General features: G+C 42.8%; 1 protein-coding gene across 1 annotated transcript in view; it reads right to left on the bottom strand.

The window, feature by feature from the left end:
• GLG1 (golgi glycoprotein 1) overlaps positions 1–19,925 on the bottom strand; it is a 117,434-nt gene extending 97,509 nt beyond the window's left edge. The window contains exon 1 of the mRNA XM_060185182.1: positions 19,417–19,925. Coding sequence (XP_060041165.1) covers positions 19,417–19,896 — 480 coding nt within the window. The 5' untranslated portion in view covers positions 19,897–19,925. The remainder of the gene's footprint in view (positions 1–19,416) is intronic.
• Positions 19,926–20,252: the final 327 nt, after the last annotated feature.

Raw genomic sequence — 20,252 nt, 5'->3', positions numbered from 1 at the left:
TGCTCTCAATGTGTCTCTATCCAATAATGAATTATTTTAATGGTTAAAGATTTTATTTATTTATTTATTTATGAGAAAGATAAAGAGCCAGACATCACTCTGGCACATGGCACATGTCCTGCCAGAGATTGAACTCGAGACCTCATGCTTGAGAGACCAATGGTTTATCCACTGCTCCACCTAACAGATCACTCAGCCCTGGCTTATGTTGGTACTGGAAATTGAACCTGGGATCTCAAGAGCCTCGTGCACAATTTTTTTTTTTTTGCATAACCACTATGCTATCTCCCTACCCTCCACTTTGTTATTTAGAAAGAAATTAAACAGAGGATTCAGCAAGATAGCTCATCTGAAGAGGGTAACTGCTTTACCATGCAAGTGACCCAAGAGCCTGGCCCCAGTGCAATGCAGAAAGCTTTGGTGCTGTGTTGTTTTTCTCTCTTTGTCTCTATACATCTCTTTCTACCTTTTTAAAAATTATTTTTATTTATTTATTGGCTAGAGACAACCAGAAATCAAGAGGGATGGGGGGAGCTAGAGAGGGAAAGAGATAGAGACACCTGCAGCCCTGCTTCACTATTCACAAAGCTTTCTTTCTCCCTCCAAGTGGGGACTGGGGGCTTCAACTCAGGTCCTTGTACATTATAACATACGCGCTCAACCAGGTGCACCACGACTCAGCCTTCTCTATCTTTAAAAAAAAAAAAAAAATCAGGGGCTGGGTGGTAGTGCAGCAGGTTAAGCACACATTGGACGAAGTGCAAGGACCTGAGTAAGGATCCCAGTTCAAGCCCCCGGCTCCCCACCTGCAGGGATGTCGCTTAACAAGTGGTGAAGCAGGTCTGCAGGTGTCTGCCCCCCCCCCCCCCCCCCCGTCTTCCTCTCTTCCCCTCCTCTCACCATTCTCTCTGTCCTATCCAAGAACAATGACAGCAATAACAACAATAGTAACAACGATAACCAACAAGGGCAGGCACCAAGCCCCAACGATAACCCTGGAGGGGAGGGAAAAAAGTCAGCCTGGAGGGGCAAAATCCTGCCAACTAATATCTTTACACAGCAAAAAAGCAAGCATAGTAACATATTAGTGGTAGAATTTAAGTAGTTGTGCCTAAGAGTGTTCAGTGTGATTCCCCCCCTCCCCAATGTTTCTAAATGTCTGAAACCCTTTATAGTAAACTAGGAGCTAGGACTGGCTAAATAGTTCACTGTCTGCCATGTGTGTGACTCAGGTTTGAGCCCAGATCCCACTGCACTGAACGAAGTTTCAGTGTTGAAGTTTCTCTTCCCTCTCTCTCTGGCGAAAATTTCCATCTGTCTATATGAAAAAAGACAGCAAGACGGAGTATGAAGCCCCAGAGGTAACCTAAATGAATAACTTAGTAGATAAATAAAATAGGAACTAAAGCAAAATCTACCCCCTTAAGAGTGGTGGCAGTGATTAAACAGAATAATTATAAAAGCACATAGCAATTGCCTGGTGATCATGATTGTCTCCTTGCCCCTTTCAAACAATGTTAGTTATCCAAAGAACGTGCTGCCTCAAAAGTGAACAACTTCAGGGTCTAGCAGTAAAAATGCTTTCTACCAACATAAGTTGAAGTCTTCAACAATAAATATGTAGAAGTATAAAAGAGGTCTTTCTAAAGGCGCAGATGAACTTTAGAAGAAAAGGGAAATTCCTCATTGCCAAGAAAAGGAGACAGGGAGAATTAAAAATCATGGGACCAAGATGGGCAGGAAGGAAGAAGAGTGAATGTCTCATTACCAGAGTGCCTGCAGATTAATGAGGGAAAGGACACAAGTTCTTAACCCTCAGCAAGTACAAAATGGAGCTAAGATCATTACATAAGGCTACAATTGCTTCCACACTTTAACAAGGAGATTCTAACAATGAAAACTGATCACAGGAAATTGTCTCCCTTGTGACACATCTAGAGCAGAAAAGGTGGTTCAAACAATTTTACGGTATGTAGATTATCTCAATAAGAAAGAAATGGGGGTGGTAGTGGTGGTGCCCCTGGTTAAGCATACATATTACCGTGCTCAAGGAAGCAGGATCATGTCCCCAGCCCCTTTCTCCTTTTCTTGGCACTGAGGGGATTCCTTTCTCGTGTGCTTCATGAGTGGTGTAGCATTGCTGCATATGTGTGTCTGTCTTTTGTAAACTGGGAGGGGAGGGAGAAGGAGAGAGGGAGAGAGAGACCTGCAGATCTGCTTCATTGCTTATGAAGCACCCTAATGCAGGCAGAGAGTGGGGCTCCAACTCAGATCCTTGCAGGGGTACAATGTGTGCTTAATTGGGTGTGCCACCATGTGGCTCCCTCTATCTCTATCTCTATCTCCCCCTTCCATCTCAGTTCCTCTTTGTCTCTATCAAATAAATAAATAATGGGAGGCCTGGCGGTGACACATTTGGTTAAGCACACATGTTACAGTGCACAAGTAAATAATAAATAATTAAAAAAAAAAAAGTTACAGCTTCAGATTCTTCCCTGACTGAGAACAGAACCTCCCAAGTGCTAGTGCATACAAACATAAGATGAGAGGAACCAGGGTCACCCAATCACTAGACGGCTCATAGTTTCCCACAACCTCTCTCGTGCTAAACCACTAGTGTTCTGGGGTTTGGTGAGGCAGTTAGTTTTGCCCTAAATAATACATTAACTGAAAATGATCCCTTTTTTAAATCTTCTATATTGGTAAAAAACCTAAGCCAGTTCTAAAGCATGTTGACCCTCTTGACACATAATGAAATTATATATTTGAAACTCTTATGCTATAATGACTTTTTTCAGCATAATGCGCTAGGAAAAAAAGGACCTTTCTTGTGTGCATCTGTGTGAGTGTGTGCATAAGAGATAGAGACAGAGAAATTGAGATGGGAGGAGAAAGAGGGAGAGACAAAGAAAGGCACCTGCAGCACTACTTCACCACTCATGAAGCCTCCCTCCTACAGGTGAGGGAGGACCAGATGCTTGAACTCGGGTCATGTAACAGACTTTACTGTCTGAGGCTCCAATATCTCAGGTTCAATCCCTAGCACCACCAATAACCTGAGCTGCACAATGTTTGGAGGGGAAGAAAAAAAAAAAAAGGGAGGGTGTTGAGGGAAGGAGAGAGGGGAAAAGAGAAAGAACAGAACAGAGTAAGTAGAATAAAGGTCAACAAATAGTTGGGGTGGGGTGGGGAGAGACGAGCACCTGCTTTGTCAGGTTCAAAACAGCCTGGGAGGGAGCACAGTGGATAAGGCACTAGACTCACAAACATCAGACTGAGTTCAAGCCCCAGAATCCAAAGTGCCAAAAATGCTCTACTTTTCTCATTAATAATAAATGTCAATGGGGGAGAGGTGGTGATTCACCTGGTTAAGCACGCACACTACAATGTGCAAGGACCCACGTTCAAGCCCCTGGTCCCCACCTGCAAAGGGAAAACTTCTTAAATGGTGAAGCAGAGCGGCAGGTGTCTGTCTCTCTCCTTCTCTATATCCTCCTCCACTCTCAATGTCTGTCCCTATCCAATAATAAATAAATTAAATTAAAAATAACATTAAATAAAAATAAAATTTAAAAAAGAAGAAAGGAAGAGAAGGGAGAAAAGAGAAGAGAAGAGAAGAGAAGAGAAGAGAAGAGAAGAGAAGAGAAGAGAAGAGAAGAGAAGTTGCTTCAGTATACTGTATGAGTGCTTCAGCACAGTATAGGAGGAAGCTTCAGTGCAGCGGTCTCTCTTTATCTGAAAAAGTCAGCCCAAAACAGTAACGTTGCAGTGGTCAGGACCAGGTGGTGGCGCACCTGGTTGAGCGCACATGTTACAATGCACAAGCACCCAGGTTCAAGCCCCTGCTCTCCACCTGCAGGGGGAAAGTTTCACAAGTGGTGAAGCAGTGCTTCAGGTTATCTCTCTGTCTTTCTCATTCTCATTCTTCCCTTTTCTCTCAATTTCTGACAGTCTATCCAATAAATAAAGGTAATAGAGGGGGGAGAAAAGCCCCAAAGGTGACAAAATAAAATAAAAATTTTAAGAATATAGCAGAAGTTTGCCAACCCATTTTTCATCCTTCTCCTGTATCATCCAGAGCAATGTTTTCATTCTTATTGGTCTTCTGGTCTTTATAAAAAATGGTAACATGGGAGCTGGGCAGTAGTACATCAGGTTAAGCACACATGGAGCAAAGCACAAGGACCAGCTTAAGGATCCCAGTTCGAACCCCCCCGGCTCCCCACCTGCAGGGGGATCACTTCTTAAGCAGTGAAGCAGGTCTGCAGTGTCTTTCTCTCCTCCTCTCTGTCTTCCCCATCTCTCTCAATTTCTCTCTGTCCTATCCAACAACAACAGCTATTAACAATAACAACCACAACAAAGGCAACAACATGGGCAACAAAAATGGGAAAAATAGCCTCCAGGGGCAGTGGATTCCTAGTGCAGGCACTGAGCCCCAGCAATACCCTGGAGGCAAAAAAAAAAAAAAAAAAAACCTCAAGGGACCAAGTGAAGGACACCTTTATCAGGCAGAGACCCAGGTTCAAGCACCTTAAGGAAGCATTATGCAAAGACAGAGCTTCACAAACAGTAGAGCAGTGCAGTGGTGTCTCTCCTCCCACAACCACCACCCTGTCTTAAACCTATTTTAAAAATAAAAATAAAAATATATACTTTACCAACTAGTAATTTTACTTCATTTAATAATAAACAGAACCGGCCCTGGCACTTCACACCATGTACGCTTAACCCTCTGCACCACCTCCTGGCTCCCTATCTTGCTTATGATTATATGTGTCACTTGCTATTTTTAAAAGAAACATAGAAACGTTTTAAGAGAGTGTTCTATTTTGCAACTGAAGTTACAGAAATTCAAAGCAGTGCCCATTTCCACTATGACTCCCCTATGAAGAGTTATGCATGTTATTCAAGGCTTCAGCAGAATTTCTAGGTACTATAAGTACCATGTTTACAATCTAACATCATTTTGCAATTACGAAAGTTACTATTTTGGGGATATTACTAATCTACTACCAAAGGCAAGGAAAGTATTTACATGATGAAAGAGTTTAGAATTTTAGAATGAATTTCACATGATACTATTTTAATAGCAATCGACTGCAGCCTACATACTTCCCAAGAAGGTCACACTCTAAATAAGAAAAAAATCCCAAACTATTGTGTTTACTGTTTAATATAAAACATTAATTCCCCAATAAATAAATAAATTTTTAAAAAATGCTTGTCATCTAGAACCACTTTGGTGCTCCATATTCTGGCAGAAGAACTTTATCTCCAAACATCATCATACTAACTGGTTTAATCCCTCCAGCCTGTCCTTTTTTTTTTTTTTCCTCCAGGGTTATTGCTGTGGTTCCGTGCCTACACTATGCATCCACTGCTCCTGGAGGCTATTTTTCCCCTTTTGTTGCCCTTGTTGTTTGTGGCTGTTGTTGTTACTGCTGTCATTGTTGTTGGACAGGACAGAGAGAAATGGAGAGAGATGGGGAAGACAGAGGGGGAGAGAAAGACAGACACCTGCAGACCTGCTTCACCGCCTGTGTTTCAGCTACACTCCTTTTAACTAATACTGGTTCAGAGAATAAACTTTCTTTTTTGGGAGTCGGGCTGTAGCACAGCGGGTTAAGCGCAGGTGGCGCAAAGCACAAGGACTGGCATAAGGATCCCGGTTCGAGCCCCGGCTCCCCACCTGCAGGGGAGTCGCTTCCCAGGCGGTGAAGCAGGTCTGCAGGTGTCTTTCTCTCCTCTCTGTCTTCCCCTCCTCTCTCCATTTCTCTCTGTCCTATCCAATAATGACAACAACAATAATAACTACAACAATAAAACAACAAGGGCAACAAAGGGAATAAATAAATAAAATAAATATTTTTAAAAAAAAACTTTCTTTTTTGTCTTTTTTTTTTTTTAACTGCAACCAGGGTTATTGCTAGGACTCAGTGCCTTCATAACGAATCCCCACAACTCCTGGTGGACAATCCTCCCCCCCCCCTTTTTTTTTTACTTTTTCATTTCTTCTTTTGAGAAGGGAGAGGGAGTGCATTATAACATGTGCACTCAATCAGGTGCACCATCACCCAGCCCAACTTGCGGTTTTATAAGAGTATTGTTCATATCAAGCAAGAGTTGCAGCAGCTCTGACATAAATAGGGCATGCTGAAGCTAAGCTACACCCATTCGCAAGATTAAGAATCATTATAAGGCAACTAAATTGAGAATTTCAAGAATTTCAAGCTAAGCAGCACACTACCCAAGTGAGCTACCTCACCAACCCAATGCTCTGGTTAAGAAAGAAGCGAAGGAGGAGTCTGGTGATAATGCAGCGGGTTAAGCACATGTGGCGCAAAGCACAAGTATTGACTTAAGGATCCCGGTTCAAGCCCCTGGCTCCCCACCTACAGGGGAGTTGCTTCAGAAGTGGTGAAGCAGGTCTGCAGGTGTCTTTCTCTCCTCCTCTCTGTCTTCCCCTCCTCTCTCCATTTCTCCTATCCAACAGTAATAACTACAATAACAAAAACAACAAGGGCAACAAAAGGGGGAAAATAAGTAAATATTAAAAAAGAAAGCGAGAGAAAGAAAGAAAGAGAGAGAGAGAGGGAGAAAGGGAAGGGAAGGGAAGGGAAGGGAAGGGAAGGGAAGGGAAGGGAAGGGAAGGGAAGGGAAGGGAAGGGAAGGGAAGGGAAGGGAAGGGAAGGGAAGGGAAGGGAAGGGAAGGGAGAGATGATCTAGGTAGTGGCACACCTGGTTACATGCACTCACTATACTTAGTCAAGGACCTAGGTTCAAGCCTCTGTTCCCTATAGACGGAAAGCTTCCCAAGTAGTGAGGCAGGGCTGCAGATGTCTCTCTCTCTATCTCCCCCTTCCCTCTCAATTTCTGTGTCTCTATTCAATAATAAATAAATAAGGGGACCAGGTGGTGGTGCACCTGGTTGAGCACACGTTATAGTGTGCAAGAACCCAGGTTCGGTTCGAGCCCCTGGCCCCCACCTGCAGGAGGAAAGCTTCACAAGTGGTGAAGCAGTGCTGCAGGTGTCTCTCTGTCTCTCTCCCTCTCTATCACCCCCTTCCCTCTCAATTTCTGACTGTCTCTATCAAGCAAATAAAGATAAAACAAAATTAAAAAAGGAAAAAGAAAGAAAATATATATTAAAAAGAAAGAAGGTAAGGCTTACTATATTGTAACAAACTATTAATAATAAAAAGCTGAAAGGAAGAGAAAGAAAAAAGGAAGGAAGGAAGGGAGGGAGGGTAGGGAAGAAAAAAGAAGAGTGCCGAGCAGTGTGCAAAAAGGCACACAAGAACCTGGGTTTGAGCCCGCTCCCCACCTGCAGGGGAACACTTCACAAGCAGTGTCTATTGTTCTCTCTCCCTCTATCTCCACCTACCCTCTCAATTTCCCTCTGTCCTATCATATAAAATAGAAAAGGGGGAGTCAGGCGGTAGCGCAGCAGATTAAGCGCAGGTAGCGCAAAGCGCAAGGACCAACGTAAGGATCCCGGTTCGAGCCCCCAGGTCCCCACCTGCAGGGGAGTCGCTTCACAGGTGGTGAGGCAGGTCTGCAGGTGCCTGTCTATCTCTCCCCCTCTGTCTTTCCCTCCTCTCCATTTCTCTCTGTCCTACCCAACAACAACATTAATAACAACAAGGCAACAAAAAGGAATAAATAAATATCAACAAAAAATATAAAATAGAAAAAGAATTTTTAAAAAATGGAAAGAGAAAAACTAAAAGCATTTTATTGGGGGGGAAATGAAAAATTTAACTACCACGTCAAACTTGAGACTTCAAGTTTATCTTCATTTTCAACGGGACTAAAGCAAACAACCTGTTTTTAAAGGAGAAAAGAGCAGAATTTTCTTTCTTTTTTTTTTTTAGAGAATTTATTTATTTATTCATGAGAAAGATAGGAGGAGAGAAAGAACCAGACTTCACTCTGGTACATGTGCTGCTGGGGATTGAACTTGGGACCTCATGGTTGAGAATCCAATGCTTTATCCACTGCACTACCTCCCGGACTACAGAGAGCTGTATTTTCTACCCAAATCTAAAACCTAACTGGGATCTTTTCATTGCCCTAAAAGAATGCACTACCTATATGACATCAAGTCTATATAATAGCGGGTCGGGAGGTAGCAGGTAGCGCAGTGGGTTAAACGCACGTGGTGCAAAACACAAAGACAAGCTTAAGGATCCCAGTTAGAGCTCCCCTCCCCACCTGCAGGGGAGTCACTTCACAGGTGGTGAAGCAGATCTGCAGGTGTCTATCTTTCTCTCCCCCTGTCTTTCCCTCCTCTCTCCAATTCTGTCCTAACAACGACAACATCAACAACAACAATAACTACAAAACTACAACAATAAAAAACAAGGGCAACAAAAGGGAAAATAAATAATAAAAGTCTATATAATAGTTTCTTGATCATAATCTCATTTTTCAGACCATCTCTAAATACTGATGTCTTAAAGTACTAGTGTTTGTCACAATGATGGGTGTGATAAGAGATACTGCCCTGATTGTATAGTTAGACGATTTATAACCACTAGAGTCAGCATAGGAGGAAATTCCCTATCGACTCTAACAAAACAATCATAACATTTCCTAACACCAAAAGTATTTGGTTTAATTGCTATTTGAATTATTCATGTAACTATTTCCTCCATGAATGAATAAGGAATCAGGAGATGGTACATATGTAAATCCTAGAAACCAATTAATATGTATATATACAGGATATGCACAGGAAACACTCACGTAGGTTAAGTAACAGGGATCTTCGAAACTGTACCAATACATAAACCTCTCATTTTATAGAAGAGTGTAAAAATACTTGCCTACAGTCATACTATTAGCTAAGAGCAGTGCCAGATCATGATGCTTAGTCTATTCTGTGTGCTGGTCCCTGGATTCAACAGACAGTTGTTGGTACACTTATAATTCTGCTTCTGTTTCATTTGGTTTAATCCCCCCTGCTTAACACTATTCTATTTACATAACTAAGCAATGGTATGTCTGTATGGGATTGATTTGAACCCACTCAAAGCTGCGGTCTATTTACATAAATCACTAACTATGCACCACCCTCCCTCCAGGGCATTGGTGGTTCAGTGGTAGAATTCTTGCCTGCTCCGCCCCCTCTCCTTGTCACACCCTGATTTTCACCAGTCACTTTTCTCTCCACCCTCTCTACGTCACATCCTGTTCACACCCTACTTGGAAAGTATATATAAGGTCAGCATTGTTCGTTTTAGTTTAGTTTTAGTTTAGCTTAGCTTGGCTTAGATTGTACTGCGTCCTGCATGAATAAAGAGATACTGCGTACAGCCCAGCCATGAGTCCCTGGTCGTCTGACTCCCGCCCGTGAAGCTCAGCCCGACGACAGTAGAATATACATAAAAATTTCAGTTATACTAATATAAATCCTACTTAAGGTGATAAGGGGACCTGGAAGTCTTTTCATTAAACAGAAATTCTGCTCAGATGGACTCAGACTAATAATTAAATTAGCTTTATCTTTTAATGGTTTGGTAAATCTATAATACTCCAATGCATAGGAGATGTTGCTGTCCAAATGTTCTTTCTTTTTTTAAAGAAAATTTTGTTATCTTTATTTATTGATTGGATACAAACAGCCAAAAATTGAGAGGGTAGGAGGAGATAGAGAGGGAGACAGCAGCCTGATGCCCTGCTTCACCACTTGCAAAGCTCTCCCTCCCCCTGCATGTGGGGATGAAGGCTCAACCAGGTGGGCCACAGCCCCACCCCCGTCCATCTACTTCTAGATGTCCCTTCTCATTTTGTTCATTTATGACTCCCTGGTATTCTCAACAGTCATACTATTGATAATTCCACTAGCTACAGTCATTCACTAAAGATTAGAAACGATATTCTTTGACAAGATCTTTTTGAATACCAGTCTACCACTTAAGATACAACATCAGACATATTATCTCTAAGTTTAATTCTCAACTAAGACATTAAGATAACATTATCTGCCGCAGATGACTATCAAAACTATCAAATTAGATAACAGTGCAGCACACTCTCTCTCAGGATACAATTAAGCCAAAGGTTAAGAACAGAGTAAGAGGTGGAGCCAGACAGTGACACATCTAATTGAGCACATGTGTTATAATGCACAAAGTCCAGGTTCAAATCCCCAGTCCCCATCTGCAGGCGGAAAAACTTCACAAGCCAGTGAAGTGTCCCTATCTCCCTCTTCCCTCCCTGTCTCTATTAAATAAATAAACAAACAAACAAAAAACACTATTTTTTTTTTAAGAGTAAGTTAGGGAATTGGGCTGTGGTGTATCTGGTAAAGCAAACATGTTACAATGGACAAGGGCTTGGGTTCAAGCCTACTTTCCACCTGTGGGGAGATGAAGGGGGCCTAATGAGCAGTTATCTTTGATTCTCTCTCCATTTCTTTCTTTTTTTTTAATTTATTTTCCCTTTTGTTGTCCTTGTTTTTTTATTGTTGTAATTACTATTGTAGTTATTATTGATGCCATCGTTGTTGGATAGGACAGAGAGAAATGGAGAGTGAAGGGGAAGACAGAGAGGGGGAGAGAACGACACCTGAGACCTGCTTCACCGCCTGTGAAGCGACTCCCCTACAGGTGGGGAGTCGGGGCTCGAACCGGAAACCTTATACTGGTCCTTGCGCTTTGCACCACATGCGCTTAACCCACTGTGCTACCACCCGACTCCCTCTCTCTCCATTTCTACCTTCCCTTCCTTCTCAATCCCTCTGTCTCCATCCAGGGAGGAAGGGAGGGAGAGAAGAAAAAACAAAGACAAATCGGGAGCAGGGCGGTGGCGCAGCGGGTTAAGTGCACATAGCGCAAAGAGAACACTGCATCAGGAACACTGTTTGAGCCCAGGCTTCCCACCTGCAGAGGGTTCACTTCACAGGCGGTGAAGCAGGTCTGCAGGTGTCTTTCTCTTCCCTTCTCTGTCTTCCCCTCCTCTCTCCATTTCTCTCTGTCCTATCCAACAACAACGACATCAGTAACAATAATAACTACAACAAGGGAAACAAAAGGGAATGAATAAATGTTAAAAAGTAATAAAAAATTCTAACAAAAACAAAAATGTCCAAAAAAAACTATGTACATCACAAACTTCTCCAAAGGAACCAATGTCTTCATATGAAACTTTTTTTTAATATTTATTTATTCCCTTTTGTTGCCCTTGATTTTTATTGTTGTAGTTATTGTTGTTATTGATGTCATCACTGTTGGATAGAACAGAGAGAAATGGAGAGAAGAGGGGGAGAGAAAGACAGACACCCATATGAAGCTTCTACATAGAAAGTATGTCTTATCTTTTTTATCAAGTATCAGAGAGCAGTATCTTCTTTATTTCTTTTCCTAAAATGTCTTTGGTAGAACATACAAGGGTATAATTTCCCTTTTTCTCTTTATGCTTCTAGTTATATGTACTTTTATAACCAGGACTACTGTGACTTATATAATTCACATAAGCAAGACTACTAGAAGCCATTACAGCTATTATGCTTACTTTTTAATAGAATTGGTCCATTGGGAATATCTGACCTTTTAAAAAGCATGACTCATCTGAGAGGAGGAAATAAAAGAACTCCGACATAATTCATACCTTCAAAATAAGGATTAAAATGACTGAGGAAAAGTTGTAAACTAATCTACAGCCTACATGAAGTTTTACTATAGTTTACAAGTAGATCTTTCTTTCAGAAGAGACAAAGACAGAAGTAGAGTGTGAAAGAGAACACAGCACTAAAGCTTCCTTCAATGTGGTGCGGGTTGGACTAAACTGGGTTACACACATGGTAAAGCAGCAAACATACAGATTTTCTTTTCTTTTCTTTTTTTAGAGCATACAGATGTTCTGGTGTTTTTTTTTTTTTCTTTATTGGGGAATTAATGTTTTACATTCAACAGTAAATACAATAGTTTGTACATGCATAACATTTCCCAGTTTTCCATTTAACAATACAACACCCACTAGGTCCTCTGTCATCCTTCTTGGACCTGTATTCTCCCCACCCACCCACCCCAGAGTCTTTCACTTTGGTGCAATACAGATTTTCTTAATTTGCTACCGTATGCTGCCTTAGACAAAGTAACAAGTGAAATTACTTAGAGGTAACCATATATCCCTTCAAATAAAATCTGGGTTTTTGTTTTTTAACCAGAGGACTGAACAGATCTGGCTTAAGATGGTGCAGGGGGTTGAACCTGGGCCTTTGGAGCCTCAGGCATGACAGTCTCTTTGCATAACCATTATGCTCTCTACCCTCCACCCTCCAAATAAATTTTGTAAATAGATTAGATTAGTACATGATTTTGAATAGTACACTAGCAAGAAACTTAAAATACTTGAAGTTGACTTAATCTAACACTGTATACTCCCATATTCTTTTTTTTTTTTAAAGATTTTATTTACTTATGAGAAAAACAGGAGGAGAGAGAAAGAACCAGACATCACTGGCACATGTGCTGCCAGGGATCAAACTCAGGACCTCATGCTTGAGAGTCCAAAGCTTTATCACTGCGCCACCTCCCGGACCACCTGTATCTTTTAAGATTAAAAAAAATATGGTTTACAATACTATTTTGCATTTGGTAATTCTTTTTTTTTCTTTCCTTTTTTTTTTTTTTGCCTCCAGGGTTATTGTTGGGGCTCGGTGCCTGCACTACAAATCCACTACTCCTGGAGGCTATTTTATCCCTTTTGTTGTCCTTGTTGTTTTATCAGTTTGAGTCCCCAGATCCCCACCTGCAGGAGAGTCACTTCACAGGCTGTGAAGCAGGTCTGCTGGTGTCTGTCTTTCATTCCCCCTCTGACTTCCCCTCTTCTCTCCATTTCTCTCTGTCCTACCCAACAACAACGACAACAATAAAACAAGGACGACAAAAGTGAATAAAGAAAATATTTTAAAAGGTAGTTTAAAAAAAAAAGAAAACATTCTTTCGAATTTATATCCAAAGGGTCAGAGAAGCACATGATTACTGCCCTATATTTTATTTACTGAACAGAAAATAAAAAAGATTTCATAATTTCCACTCAATGTGCCTAGCTGGTTTACTTGTCAAGTTATGTATGCTCTTTCAAACATATGTGAGATATGACTAATCTGCAAGCTAAATTGAGTAGTATTTCCTTTAGAGGGGCTAGGAGTTAGCTTGCTCAACTAGAGTGCTTTCCTTATTATGCAGAGGCCCTAGGGCTTGAGTGCTGGCACATGAGAACACCACTGACAATATACAGAGAGCTTCAAGGATGAAGAATAGTAATGAGGTGGCTTCCTTCTCACTCTCCCCCTCTACATAAGAAAAACAATTTGGAAATGAGAGGCCACTCAGAAGTAACATTCATGACTCCAGGTGCTTCTTCCTTTTTTTTCCTTTTGCTGTATTTAAAGAAAAAGTTTCAGAATAGTTTTAGCTTCAGAATAGTTATTACAGTTATTCATACTCCTCTTTTATTATTTTTTTATTGGTGATTTAATAATGATAGACAAGATTGTGGGATAAGAGGGGTACAATTCTACACAATTCCCACCACCAAGAGTACAACATACACACACACACACACACACACACACACACAACACAACCCCGGCCCCCTCCACTGGAAGTTCCCCTATTCTTTATCCCTCTGGGAGTACGGACCAAAGATCTTTGTGAGGTGCAGAGGTAAGTGTGGCTTCTATAATTGCTTCTCTGCTGGACCCGGGTGTTGACAAGTCGATGGATACTCTTCTTTCAACTATTATTTATTTAAAACTGGAGGAAGTTAACTATAAATTGGAAATTTGAAGCTTTTCTCCCCCTAAAAAAAGTCACTTCCAGTTCTTTACTTTTCTTTTTTTTTTCTTTGCAGTTTTAGTAACATAAGACAAAACGCTCAGAAACTATTTGTTCTCTTAGCTGCTCAGCCTGTCATTGGGACTGCTGACTCTAATAGTCAACTATCAGAGCTGGCCTCTTCACAGAGGCTTTTTGGTTCTTGGAGATGGTGCAAGCAATCTTGCATGTTTTGATTTACTGTATATGTCAGCAGCACCTCAAACTCCTTGACACTGATTTTTTTTAAATATTTATTTTGGTGGGGAGATAGCACAATACCTATGCAAAAGACTTTCATGCTCTGAGATCCAAGCTTCAATCCCCAGCACCACCATAAGCCAGAGACAAATAGTATTATGGTTACTGCACCCCAAATAGGTTAGTCTATACTCCCAGAGGAGTAAACAATAGGGAAGTTTCCAGTTGAGAGGATGGAACACAGAACTCTGGTGGTGAGAACTGTATGAAATTATACCCATATTATCTTATAATCTTGTAAATCAATATTAAATCACTAATAAAATTTTTAAAAAATAGTACTGTGGTTAAAATTAAATAAAACTTACAGGTGGAACTACTTAAACAGGAAAGATAAAAAAAGGTGAAACTTGGTTTAGGTGGCAGAACTACTTAAGAAACAAGGAAAGAAAGAAAACACAGGTGAAACTTGATTAAGGTGTGGTGTATTATAGCAAAGCAAAAGGCTCTGGAGAAAGAGGGGAAGGGAGAGAGTGGAGAGGGTGTTGGGGTCCTTGTGCAAGATGGTGGAAAGGACCTAAGCTGGGGGTGAGAGTGTTTTGCAAACATCTATTGTGGAGAGCTGAAAAACTGTTCCCATGTAACAACTGTATTGTACACCATTACCCCCAATACATTTTACTTTTTTTTTTTTTTTTTACCATTGCACTGCTCAGTTCTGGGTCACAGTGGTATAAGGGATTGAACCTAAGTGTAAGGCATGAAAATCTGTTTGCATAACCATTTTGCTATCTCCCTCTGCAAAGACTTTACTTTTTTTTTATTTATTTTTCCTTTTGTTGACATTGTTTGTATTGTTGTTCTAGTTATTATTGTTGTTGTTATTGATGTCATCGTTGTTGTTAGGACAGAGAGAAATGGAGAGAGTAGGGAAAGACAGAGGGGGGAGAGAAAGACAGACACCTGCAGACCTGCCTCACCGCCTGTGAAGCGACTCCTCTGCAGGTGGGGAGCCGGGGGCTCGAACTGGGATCCTTACGTTGGTCCTTGTGCTTTGCGCCACATGCACTTAACCCTCTGCGCTACCGCCCGAATCCCGACATTTTTACTTTTTTAAAAGATGAGAGAGAGATATCAAAGCATCACTCTGGTATATGTGGTACCAGGGATCAAACTCTAGACTTTATTCTTATAAATTCAGCACTGTTATCATTGCACCACCTCCCAGTCTGTCCTACCTCCAATACTCGTGACATTTTTTCTTCCACTGGAGTATAATACTAACTCTATTAAATTTACTCATACTTGATTAGTTGACAATATTTACTAAGTCCCAATACGGAATTAAGTACTTCAGAAAGTTATAAAGGACATAGTTACTGAAACAATACTCTAGCCGAGAATCTTAAAAGAGTAGAAGCCAAGGAGATTGCATAGCAGTAATGCACACAACTAGCATGCAGGAGGCCTAAGACGACCCAAAGTAGATCCCAGGTATACCGCCACAGGCCAGAACTAAACAGTGATTGGTGCCTCTTGATCTCAAATAATTCTTTCAAAAGTGGAGCACAGGGGAGTCGGGCGGTAGCGCAGAGGGTTAAGCGAAGGCGGCGCAAAGCGCAAGGACCAGCATAAGGATAACGGTTCGAGCCCCCCGCCTCCCCACCGGCAGGGGAGTCGCTTCACAGGCAGTGAAGCAGGTCAGCAGGTGTCTTTCTCTCCCACACACTGTCTTCCCCTCCTCTCTCCATTTCTCTGTCCTATCCAACAACAATGACATCAAAACTACAGCAATAAAACAAGGGCAAAAGGGAATAAATAAATAAATACATATTTTTTAAAAAAAGTGGAGCACAGCAGCCTGAAAGGTGGCACAGTGGATAAAGAGTCATACAGTCAAGCATGAAGTCCCAAGTTTGACTACTGGCAATACATATGCCAGAGTGATGTCCTCTCTGTCTCATAAATAAATACGTTTTATTTTTTAACAAATAAAACAGAAAAGGGGTCAGGCGGTAGCGCAGCGGGTTAAGCGCACATGGCGCAAAGCTTAAGGACCTGTTAGAATCCCGGTTCCAGCCCCCGGATCCCCACCTGCAGGGGAGTCACTTCACTGGTGGTGAAGCAGGTCTGCAGGCGTCTCTCTGTCTCTCTTCCTCTCTATCTCCCCCTTCTCTCTCAATTTCTCTGTCTCTATTCAATAACAAATAAAAAATAATTTAAAAAATATAAAATAATGTGGAGCAGGGACTACATTTTCAGGTTAGGTTCTCTACCCTAAAGCAATAAAAACTGTTAGTTATTAAATTGACAAACTGGTGAAATCTAAAAAAAAAAAAAGGGAGCCGGGCGGTAGCTCAGCGGGTTAAGCGCAGGTGGCGCTAAGCGCAAGGACCGGCATGAGGATCCCGGTTCGAGCCCTGGCTCCCCACCTGCAGGGGAGTCACTTCACAGGCGGTGAAGCAGATCTGCAGGTGTCTGTCTTTCTCTCCTCTTCTCTGTCTTCCCCTCCTCTTTCCATTTCTCTCTGTCCTATCCAACAACGACGACATCAACTACAACAACAACAACAACAACAAAAAAAAAGACAACAAGGGCAACAAAAGGGAAGATAAATAAATAAAATTACAAAAAAAAAAGAATTCTTTAAAAAAAACTGGTGAAATCTAAACTAGAGGTTGTGTATGCAGCTACACACTTTACATGACAAAGGGAGATGGTTATGGGTATATTTCCCAATATCCTCAAAGCACACAAAGAAAGATAAAACACTCCTTGGGAGTCCGGCGGTAGTGCAGCGGGTTAGTAGCGCAGCGGGTTAAGTGCAAGGACTGGCGTAAAAATCCCGGTTGGAGGCCCCGGCTCCCCACCAGCAGGGGAGTCGCTTCACAGGCAGGTCTGTAGGTGTCTATCTTTCTCTCCCTCTCTCTGTCTTCCCCATCTCTCTGCATTTCTCTCTGTCCTATCCAACAACGACGACATCAATAACAACAATAATTACAACAATAAAACAATGGCAACAAAAGGGAATAAATAAATATCTTTTAAAATCTAAAAAAGGGAGTCGGGCGGTAGCGCAGCAGGTTAAGCGCACGTGGCACAAAGCGCAAGGACCGGCCTAAGGATCCCGGTTTGAGCCCCCGGCTCCCCACCTGCAGGGGATTCGCTTCACAGGCGGTGAAGCAGGTCTGTAGGTGTCTTGTCTTTCTCTTCCCCTCCTCTCTCCATTTCTCTCTGTCCTATCCAACAATGATGACAACAAGAATATCTACAACAATAAAACAACAAGGGCAACAAAAGGGAATAAATAAATAAAGTTTTTAAAAAAAGTTTAAAAAAAATCTAAAAAAAAGGAAGTCGGGCGGTAGCGCAGCGGGTTAAGTGCAAGTGGCGCAAAGCGCAAGGACCGGCATAAGGATCTCGGTTCAAGCCCCCAGCTCCCCACCTGCAGAGGAGTCGCTTCATAGGCGGTGAGGCAGGTCTGCAGGTGTCTGTCTTTCTCTCCCCCCCTCTGTCTTCTCCTCTCCTCTCCACTTCTCTCTGTCCTATCCAACAACAACGACGACAACAATAAAAAAAAAATGATAAACAACAAGGGCAACAGAAGGGAAAAAATAGCCTCCAGGAGCAGTGGATTCATAGTGCTGTCACCATGCCCCAACAATAACCCTGGAGGCAAAAAAAAAAAAAAAACGGGCAGGGGTAGATAGCATAATGGTTATGCAAAGGGACTCTCATGCCAGAGGCTCCAAAGTCCCAGGTTCAATCCCCTGCACCACCATAAGCTAGAGCTGAGCAATGCTCTGGTAAAAAAAAGAAAACACTCCTCAAAATTTCCCCCTAACAATGTCCTGTTTCTGTCACATAACATAATTAGGATTCTAGTTTGAGGGAACACTATTTACCATTATCCACTAAGACTGAAAAGAAAAAAAAATAATAAACTTCAATAACAGGGTTAAAAATCTTAGATAGGGGAGACACCATAATGGCTATGCAGACTTCCACTGGTGAGGTTCTGAAGTCCAGGTTCAACCCCCTACACCACCATATGCCAGAACAGAACAGTGCTCTGGTAAAGTAAAATAAAAAATTACAAAATCTCAGCTGTATTATAACAGAGGAGCAGCTGAAAATAAAGAACAAAGAAATATCCTTCAAGTCTTCAAAATTCAAATAAGAAATCACCTAAGGCCCCACATGTGGTAACTCTAAAAACGTCCTTTCTGTTTGATTATGTCTTTTCCTCCTATAAATCGTTTTATATGAGTAAATATCACAGTGAAATTGGAGAAGATAGTTGGAGGGACTGCAAGACTAGCAATTATTTACAAACTAGTGCTCTTCCCATGACCATCCCATGACCATAAACACCTTAGACAATTCTGGTGAAACAATTTAACCAGTCAAAATCGTATCAAACAGCAGCTTCATTCTACTTGTTAGCCTTTGGGACTATCTAAATAAATCTAAACTTTAAAAGAAAGTCTCACTACTAGATTTGCTCCTAGTTTTTTAAAGTGTCAATATGTACTTGTACCACACACATCATTAAACCTAAAGAAATTCTGTCACTTAACCGAATCACATCAAACAACATAAAACTTAGATTTCAATAAGACATTGTCAGAATCATATTCAGATGTCAGAAAGCAAAAACCCTAATCACAAAAATAATACATGTATATTACAGTCTCAAAAGCTACCCCAACTTCTCAAGCTTTGGGACTCTAAATCACTTAAGAGTACTAAGATTACTACCAGTTTAAATTTATGATAAACTACAAAGTAACTCCCCCCCCCAAAAAAAAGGAAAGAAAATGGGGGATCGTGCTTTTAGATGCAACTCCCAGTAGATCATAGGAATTTAGAAATTACAAAAGAACGCGATAAAGACCGTCAAGTCGGTCGAGAAAAACCGACTTACCTACGCTAACATTTTAGTGCCAATAAACAGCAGATGATCGCTAGAGAACAGTATGAGCAAGCTAAGCATTTTTTTTTCGGATTTCAAGGGATTGCTACAAATTGTCAAAGTTCGAAAGGATGGTAAAATTACCCTAAGCAGGTCTTCCGGCGAGGAGCCACTGAGCATCACACAAAAGACCAGAGACATCGACATGCTCGGGGCCTTGGTCGACCCGCAGCCCGCGGCCGGGATCTGAGCGCACGGCCCGGCGCGCGGGGCGCGGGGCGCGGGGCGCGGGGCGCGGGGGTCCTCGGCTCGGATCTCGCCGGGGAGAAAGGGGCAGGAGTGAAGGAGCGAGGGCAGCAGAGAGAAAGAAAGAGAAGCAGCCGACAGACCGGCATCAGCAGCTTCCAAGGCCGGCGACACCCTCGGGCCTGCAGCAGGCCCGGCGCTCGCGGCCCCGGCCCACCTCCTCACCTCTCTCACGTCTTGCAGGCACTCGAGCACCGCCAGGTTGTTGCTCCAGGTGTGCTTGGGGCACACACGGGTCACGTCCTCCCTGCAGAACTCTTCCTCCACCAGCTTCCAGCCCCCGCTAGCCCCCGCTCCGCCCCGCCGGGCCGGAGGCCCACCCGCCGGGAAAGGCAGCTGCGGCTGCTGAGGAGCTTGTTGTTGTTGCTGCTGTTGTTGTTGCTGTTGCTGCTGCTGCTGCTGTTGCAGCTGCTGCTGCTGTTGCTGCTGAGATGACTGAGCTACAGGGTGCAGAGGCTGAGCCGCTGGCCCGCCGCCTCCAGCCGGCCCCATGAAGGGCACTAAGTTAAGCTGTGGGCCTTGGCCCAGAATGTGGCCGCCCGGGCCTGGGAGTTTCTGGGCCCCGACCACGGCGAGGAGCAGCAGCAGCAGCTGCAGCGCCCCGGACAAGCGGAACATCCTCCGTACACGTCCACACGCCGCCATCTTGGATCCGCGGCCAGCTCGACGCACCCGCCGGCGCCGCGTATTTAAATGAGGGGGCGGGGCGGGGCGGGGCCTCCTGGTCCTTCCCCAACCCGCGCGGACTCGCGAGCTGGGAGCGGAGCCCAGGAGGAGGCCCTGCTCCCCGCTGCTCACGCCCTCGCTTCCGCTAGCGGGAAAGGCACGCTCTGCCCCGGGCCTTGCTGGCACACCTCTTAAGGCCTGGGTAGGACGGCTCTGCCTAATTCCCTTAGGTGTCCTCACAGAAAAATAAAAAGTACTTGAAGTTGCCACAACCAAGATGGCCGGTAGAGTATGTCGTCCGGTAAACGACTTGAAAAAACTTTGTGTGCAGAGCC

Source organism: Erinaceus europaeus, chromosome 2 (assembly GCF_950295315.1).
Source record: "Erinaceus europaeus chromosome 2, mEriEur2.1, whole genome shotgun sequence".
In the NCBI taxonomy this organism is placed as follows: domain Eukaryota; kingdom Metazoa; phylum Chordata; class Mammalia; order Eulipotyphla; family Erinaceidae; genus Erinaceus; species Erinaceus europaeus.
The sequence above is the reverse complement of the archived record's forward strand: the minus strand, read 5'-3'. Positions and strand labels throughout refer to the sequence as shown.